The 8,636-nt window shown below is 32.6% G+C and overlaps 1 protein-coding gene across 1 annotated transcript in view; it reads right to left on the bottom strand.

Annotated features, from left to right (window-relative positions):
* The window catches only part of CCDC91 (coiled-coil domain containing 91), a 294,142-nt gene that overhangs the window by 140,709 nt on the left and 144,797 nt on the right, over positions 1–8,636 (bottom strand). Inside the window, exon 7 of the mRNA XM_011363116.2 lies at positions 7,596–7,673. Coding sequence (XP_011361418.1) covers positions 7,596–7,673 — 78 coding nt within the window. The remainder of the gene's footprint in view (positions 1–7,595; positions 7,674–8,636) is intronic.

The following is an 8,636-nucleotide window of genomic DNA, read 5'->3' as shown; positions in this document are numbered from 1 at the left end:
ATGGAAAAATTTCCTACTAATTTCACACATACAGACACACACATGCACACATACACAACCTTGACAAGTTTGATATTAGCTGATAAAAATAGGAAAATACAAGAACAGGCTGAAATAGATAGAATATAATCACAGACAAATAAATATGAAGGGAAATTATAATGCATATCAACTCTTTTGTGGTAGCAGAATGATTTCTAGAGCTCTGAAGAAAAATAGACACCTAGATCCCACCTACATCAACTAATTTAGAATTTTCAGAGAAGACATGTGGCTTGGCAATATGTATCTTTAAAAAGATACACAAGTAATTTTTTACATGCTGCAACAGGTGAGAATCAAGGGGTTAAGATACCCTGATCGATGACAACTGTTGAGGGCATCTTAAACAAGTAAGCATCACATTAATATAACTACTAATTATCTCTTAAAAAAAAAAAAAAGATACACTATATCATGGATAGTAATCTTTGATAGAGAAAACTACAGACATAAAGAACTGTGAGGTCTGAGCCAGTGTATATAATGAAGAATGACAGCTTCAAGAACCAAAAGCCCAATTAAACAAGTAAAGGAAAATTCTTATGTTGCCTGTAGTAAACAATCTTAGATGTGGCATGCGTCTATGGAAAGCCTTGCAAGGTCTACATTTACTTTACTGTTGTTAATTATCAGGATAAAAGATTTTAAAAATCATGACATGAAAGAAGAAAAGTAAACAAAATTAAGTAAACATTATGGAAAAGTTGGCATATACAGCACGTTAGGTTAGTTTTAGCTTGGTTTCCTTCTGTACTTTAACAGAATTTCACATGTCCTTTTCATCAAACTGGAGCAAGCTATTTATTTTCTAAATGAACAGAAGAATGCTGGAATTTTAGGAGTCTAGGACTAGGAAGGGCAGGGCTATTATGATCTCTTTCCCTTAAGTGAATATTTCTAAAAAGACTGAAACAAGAATCCACATTGTATGATTTTTGAGAAGTTAATTAATAATCGGCTGTAAGATAATGACAAGGTATTGAAATTTTTATGACATAATAGGACAAAAAAACTTTGGAATTTAAAGTTGTTCAAATATGGATTAGGTTGCATTTTTTTTTTTTACCCCATTCCTACAGCAGATGATTTGAAGTTGTATGAATAAAGAGTTACTAAAAGAACTAAATTCCAGTTTGATGAGGTCAGCTAACACCTTAAATATAGGACTAATACAAGGCGAATCAGAATTTTCAATTCTTTGTGAAAAGTTTAAATCATAACAAAGCTTATTTCTATTTTTAAATGAGAAACTGCTGATCACACCATTTGGTAGCTTTAAAAAGTGCTATTTCATTTGAATGGTGTTAAGTACACAAGATAAGGTAACCAAAATGTACTAGAACTTTAGGGTGTTTTTCAAAATCTTATTGTCATTGTAAAAAATTAGATTGGCATTTAAATTATAATGCTTAAAATTAATAGTTGAAGTCATGGTAATTTGCTGAAACAAAACCCCAAAACATACTCTAAAATTCATAAGAGGTACAACATCAGAATTTACTCATACAAAAGAATAGACCCACATTTTAGAAAAATGGAGTACTAAAACATGGAGCAACGTGGATGAACTTTGAAAACATCATGCCAGGTGAAAGAAGTCAATCACAAAAGACCATAAATTAATGATTCTATTTATATGAAATGTCCAGAAGATGCAAATCTACAGTGATATAATGTAGATTAGTGGTTACCAAGGGCTGAGGGTTGGGGTGGTTAGAGGGGAGTGAAGAGTGACTGCTAATATGTATAAGGTTTCATGTAGGGGGTCATGAAAATGCTCTTAGACTGTGGTGATGGTCATACAATTCTGTGAATATACTAAACACTACTGGATTATGAACTTTAAATAGGTGAATTTTATAGTATTTGAATTATATTTCAATAAAGCTATTCAAAAAACCATAAAATATTAAAATAAAATAGTATCACTGGCCTACTCTAAATCAAAATATATGACTAATAAACTTCCCTCTATAGTTATCATTATTGGATTATTTTGGGGGGTTCCTAGAAATCACAGTGACAACTGCAGAAAAGCCTTCTCGATTACATTTTAAAGTGATTATAGTTTCTGAAATACATATGTACAAATGTAAACTAGCTCCAAATTATTTTAATAGTTTAATGTCCTGCAATCAACTTTGATTAATGAAGAAATTCCTAAGCGTTATCATGAGATAGAATGTAGAAGACGAAAATAAATTTGGAATAGTCATAATTTCAAAATTATACTGTTACTGGTGTTGGTATTTTACCCATTCAAGTTAAGTGTAAAGCCTTACTTTTCTTTATATCCTTTATTCTTTGTTTATGGTATAATTTTCTTAAAAATTTCCTTTACATACACTGAGAACCACATCAGACTATGCTATGATGTTTTATTTAACAGTCAAACATAATTTAGAAAACTTAAAAACAAGGTCTATTGTATTTATCTATATTTTTGCTCTATCCTTTGTCCTTTCATAGTGTTCCAAAATCTCTCCCATCATCATTTTCTTGTGTTTAACTTCTTTAGCCATTGTTTTGTATAGGTTTGCCATGACAAATTTTCTTAGTTTTCTTTCACCTGAGAACATATTGCTTTACTCCCAGAAGTATTTTGTCACTGGATATATAAATCTGGGTTGAGAGGTGTTTTCTTTCAGCACTTGTTCTATTTCCTTCTGTTCTCTATGGTTTCTAATGAAAAATCCCTATCATTCTAATTGTTTTTCTCCTGTAAGTAAAATGCCACTTTTCACTATTTTTTGTCTTTACTTTTTAAAAGTTTGACTATGATATGTGTATGATAGTAGTCAGGATCTCTAGAGAAATATGACCAATAAGATGTGTATATTTATATACAGAGAGATAAATTTATTTTAAGGAATTGGCTCACACAATTATGGAGGCTGTCAAATTTAATATCGGTAGGCTGGCAGACCAGAGACCCAAGAAGTCAATACTGAAGTTTCAAGTCTAAAGGCTATTTGCCAGCAGAAAATCTTCTTGCTCAGGAGAGATAAGTCTTTGTTCTATAAAGACCTTCTACTGATTAGATGAGGTCCACTCAGTTATAGAGGACAATCTGCTTAACTCAAAGTCAACAGATTTAAATGTTAATCTTATCCAAAATACACTGTCACAAAAACATCCAGAATAATGTTTGACCAAATATCTGGGCACTATCGCCCAGTCAAGTTGACACATAAAATTAACCATCACAATGGGTCTTGGTGTGTAATATTTTTTTTGTTATCATATTTAGAGTTTGCTCAGTTTCTTGAATATGTACTTTCATTTATTTGGCCAAATTTGGGAAATTTTCACGCACTATTTCTTTAAATATTTTTTCAGGTCGATTCTTCTCCTCTCTTTTCAAGACTCTGATGACATGAATTTTAGATCTGTTGTTATAATCCCACAAATCCCTAAATCCCTGTTTATTAGTTAGTCTATTTTCTCTCTATTGTTCATACTTAATGATTTATATTGCACTATTTTCGAATTCACTGACTCTTTCCTATGTTTTTCCAGTATGCTTTTGAGCCCTCACTGAGTATTTTATTTTGGTGGTTGTATTTTTTAGCTCTAAAATTTCCATTTGGTTCTTCTTTATATAATCTATTACTTTGCTAAAACTTTCTATTCCTTTGCTGAATTCTCCTACTTTTTCATTTACTTCAAGCATGTTCATAATTGCTTGTTAAAGCACTGTTCTGATGCATGCTTTAAAAGCCTTGTCAGAGAATTCTAACACTGGTGTCATCTCAGTGTTGGTTTCTCCTCGTCTTTTTTCACTCAAGATAAGATTTTCTTGGTTCTTGGTAAGGGCAGTAATTTTCAGTTGAAACCTGGATATTTTAAATCTTGTTTTAGCAGGCTTCCTCTGATATGACATTACTCCAGCATGGAAAGAGGGCAACAGCCAGGTACAGAGGTCCAGGTACCTGACTCATTCTCTACTGACACACAGGGCAGGGAGAACAAGGACCTTCTCACTATTGTTAGACGTGGTTGGCATTTCAGCATCCCACTAGAACATTATTGATATCACTCTGGCTAGGAGGAGCAAGGGTGCCACCTTATTGTTCCCTAAATGTCCTACGTTAATACTGCAGAGGAGTGACCTTATTACTTCTGAGCAGTAATGAAAGTAATAAGTGACCTTATTATTTCTGAGCAGACTCTCCATTAAATATTCCTTCAGATCTTGCCAACAGGGAAAGAGAAAAGTGTCTCATTACCTCCAGGGTGGGGTGGAAGTTTAGGTTTCCTATATAGTCTACCTGACACTCAAGGGGGAGGGGATTTACTGCCCAGTGGGACCTAAAGTCCTGGATCTCCAGTCAGCCCTTTTGACAATGCCCCAGTGGAGAAGAAGAAGAGTACCTCATTACAGCCTGATGAGGATGAAAGCCTAGGTTCTCTAACTAGCCTATGTTGGCAGGGCTGGGGGTGGGGCTGCAGTGTATTCTACTGTGTTTGGTGGTAGAATTGTTTTTATCCAGTAGTTTTCTGTCTTATTGGATGGGTAGAGAGAACAGGCTTTTCTTGGGCTTTGTTGTCTGTGCCCATTTGGTATGCCTGGATTTTTCACTTCTCCAGTACCAAGTCTAGGGCAAATGAAGCAAAAAGAAAACCCAGGAATCCAGATCATGTAGTTACTTACTTGGATCCCAAGGTCCCTAGACAATCTGCCTTCTTCTGACAAACTTTCAAAGTCTTATATATCTGTTTTATACATAATGCCCAGGGTTTTCTTTCTTTCTTTCCTTCTTTTTTTAGGGGTATTTAATAGGAAGAATGGGGGGAAAATGTCTACTTCACACATCTGAAAGCAGGGGTTAATGCACAAATAATGCATCTTCCTGTACATTGTTTTTTAGGCTTTTGTCATTTCTGTTTTATGTGGTATGTTTTACTATCTTTTCTAATGAAATCTTTTTTCAGACTCCTCAATAATGTTTCGGCTCAAATTGGAGGGGGGAAAAATGATTGATCATATCTAGTCCAGGATATGTCAGATCTCTAGAAGTTACGAATGATGGTAGGAAGGTAGATTTCTCTAGTCCAGTTCCATATTTGAGGAAAAATCTGTACAGGTAGAAGAAATAAAAGTGTGAAGTCCTGAAAACCAAAACATCAAGGAAAGCTACGGTTTTAAGTTCCTTACTTCCTGTTTATGCACGTACACTTCCAGTATGTGTGTATGCACAGGTGTGTGTATGGGGTATTTATTTTATTGTCTATTCTGTTCAGTGCCGTATCTACAGTCCCTGGCATAAAGAAGGATGTCAATAATATTTCTTGATTAAGAAAGGAATAAATGCAAAGAGAATATTCACACAACTTCTGTTAGCAATAGTAATTAGAAGTTCTATTTTTGAGTTACCTAATGATTAATGGATCATCCATCTAAATGTTTATATACCGTAACAAAATAAAGCTTTAAAAGATATTAATGAAAAGCAAGTTGCTGTCTTAAAAAAGAGAAGCATAATAAAATAATGATGACATAAACTTCTCATGCATGAATTTATAATGGGAAAAAAATTCTTTCTTGTTCCATAATGGGACACAGGTCATCAACTCTTAAATTATAAAAAAATCTAATCTATCAGGAAAACACGGCCTATTTTCTCTATCTAAATTACTTTATTTTTTTACACATACTACTATGAAGTTGATTCTCAGTATGCTTTCAGAACACCTGGGTTATAAAATTTTATGTGATAATTAACATATTAGATGTTATTCTTCCTCAGAGTACTGTAATGTTGTGCAAAATGGGACACTCATCACTAAATCAATATGGAAATCTATATGAAATGTATTTAAACTAAAGTTCCCTGCTATAAAGGAATTTATGTAGTTTGCATAAAACTGACTATACGTATAATATGACAAATGAAATATAACTTTGCAGGGTATTTGATTTGATTTCCAGTCCTTTCAGACAAATCATAATACCTAATGCCTTTTAAATCCTCTCTTTTTAAATGAATATCAAATAATGACACTAGATAAAGAAGTGGTAAAATGAGTAGCTCTCAACCAAATTTCTTCAAAATGAAATTTGCAAAATATATTTGCAAAGTTTTCACACATGGTTTTAACCATAATAGTTGACAATATTGAAAGTAATACACAGTAAACATGTTTTCAGTAAAGGAAATACATAGAGCTAGAACAGAAAAAGGATTTAATATATCAAATACTGAGCTGTTCAGAAACACATATAAGTACACACACAATGCAAATCTTTTCAAAACATTATATTTAAAATTTATAAAGGAGGTCAAATATGTGGTGACAGAAAGAAATCTAACTATGGGAAGTGAACACGCAGTGTAAATATATATGTGCCTTACTGTTAAAGTGTACAGCTGCAACTTATTAGATTTCGTTAACCAATGTCACCATAAAAAATTAATTAATTAATTAAAATTAAAAAATAAATTATATGCCAAAATTTGTTTTAAAAAATAAAATAAATAGAAAGTATAAATAAAAATAGGTAAAATACAAATTCATCTTAGAATATATCACCTAATACTACTCAAGGATGATTATGTAAATTTCAGTATTTTAATTCTTCCTAACCTTAGTTTCAGGAATAAAAAGAAGATGGTTCAAAATAGATCCTATAGTGTCACCTAACTCAATAACTGTAAAGCTAGTTTATATCAGTAGAACTAAAAATTCACAACGTTATGAAAAGAGCCAATAATCACAACTATAAAAAACAGATATTTTTTAATGACCTTCTCACCAATGGCACCAATTTCTATATTGGGTGTAGTCACACAAATGACCTTTCATGTCCCAAGACATATTTACCAGACTATTTTAATACCTTAATGTTAGGGAGGGGGGAGATTTTTACTTAAATTAATTTTGGATCTACTTTTTTTCCTACTTTTATTCAAATGATGTGCTGGAAGCTTTCTGACATTAAATTACCACCTAACTAAAATTACATTACTTTCTATCAAGTCTAGGGATAAAGTTTAATCAACAAAAAACTTCTATATTCCACATGTGGTAGAAAAATTTTTCAAAAATTTAGTATAATAATAAACAGTCAAAAAGAAACTAAATGCTTATCTATATAGGTATACTTAAACCAATTATGGTGGAATACTACATAGAACAGTGACAAAAAGAGGGTGAGTTTATATATTCTGACATGAAAATATCTCTAAGTCATACTGAGTAAATACAGCAAGAAACAAAAGGATAGATTGAGTAGAAAAACATTTTTATAAAAATAAATCAAAATTATATCACGGGATGTGATATAATTTTCAAACTTCAGCTGCCAATCCTATATTCTCAAATATTCTATAACTTCTCAAATTCAGAGCAGCATCTAGCATTACCTCTGTAATTTACCAAGTATGCTTTCAATGAACACTTGTTGGTCAACTGAAAGAAATTCTATACCTAAATAAGAATATACTATAATTTTATAATTTGTGCATGTTTGCATATGCCTACATATAAATTTTTAAATAAAGTTTGCTGAAGTTTAAAAGAACAAAGAAAACAGACTCTCAATTCTCTACCTTATATTCATCCACAATAATGCTGAGGGCTTCATGACCAGCTTTCCTCATGTCTTCCAATTCTTGTTTATGTTTTTCCTGAAAAAAAAGAAAGAAAGAAATTAAACCATGACTTGTTCTTTTGTTTACAAAATAATAAACCATTGACTTTTGCTACCATACATAATTGAGTGGTTTGTGAAAACACCAATGCTGCAGCTGAAAACAGAGAAAAGCTGTTTTAAAAAAAAAAAATACTCTATCTAAAAGCATTAGGAAAGACTGTGTTGATTAGAAATTAAATAGAAACAATAACTGAGAAAGGAAAACCACACTGAGAGGTGAGATCACTCAAGGCGATGGTGTTATCCCTTGGGTCATTTGGCAATTCTGGCCCTGGATGAAGAGACAGAGGCCCTTGTTACTTCGACAAGCCTATGGCTCTACAATTTTTTTTATTACTTTTCCAGTAACATGTATGTGGATCCCAAGAAGAAACAGTCATTTGATGTGAACCCCGAGAAAAAATTTATCAGCTGAGATGGACTCCACATGGTCAATCAAGGGCCAACATTTTATGAATAATAAGAGCCTAGGGGCCATTAGTTGACAGTGGCTCCTCACACACTGTATACCTGGGAAGAATCTCAGACTGAACTCTCAACTCCCTGTGCTATTATGCCCCATTTGTTTTCCTATGTTTATGCCATCTGAGTTAACCACTGCAAAGGAAACCCTGGTATCATCTTTCTACCAATAAGACCTGCCTTGTCCAATCAGAATTGCACAAATTTGGATACCTCATTTTCATAAAACAGACCTAATTAGAAACTTGAGTGGGAACTTTCACTATAAAAAGTGGCCTCCCCTTTGTCTAGGGAGAACACAATTTAATTTGCTACCTGATTTTGTGTCTCTCAGTCTGTAGCTCCTTTTGCTCAAATAAATGCTTTTTATTCTTTATTACAGTCTAAAATTAATTTTGGTTTACAAATACATACCAATAGTTATATACATAAGAAGGTTAGAGAACCACTGGATTAAGGAAATGATGAACTCTTT

This window comes from Pteropus vampyrus, unplaced genomic scaffold, assembly GCF_000151845.1.
Source record: "Pteropus vampyrus isolate Shadow unplaced genomic scaffold, Pvam_2.0 Scaffold82, whole genome shotgun sequence".
NCBI lineage: Eukaryota > Metazoa > Chordata > Mammalia > Chiroptera > Pteropodidae > Pteropus > Pteropus vampyrus.
The sequence above is the reverse complement of the archived record's forward strand: the minus strand, read 5'-3'. Positions and strand labels throughout refer to the sequence as shown.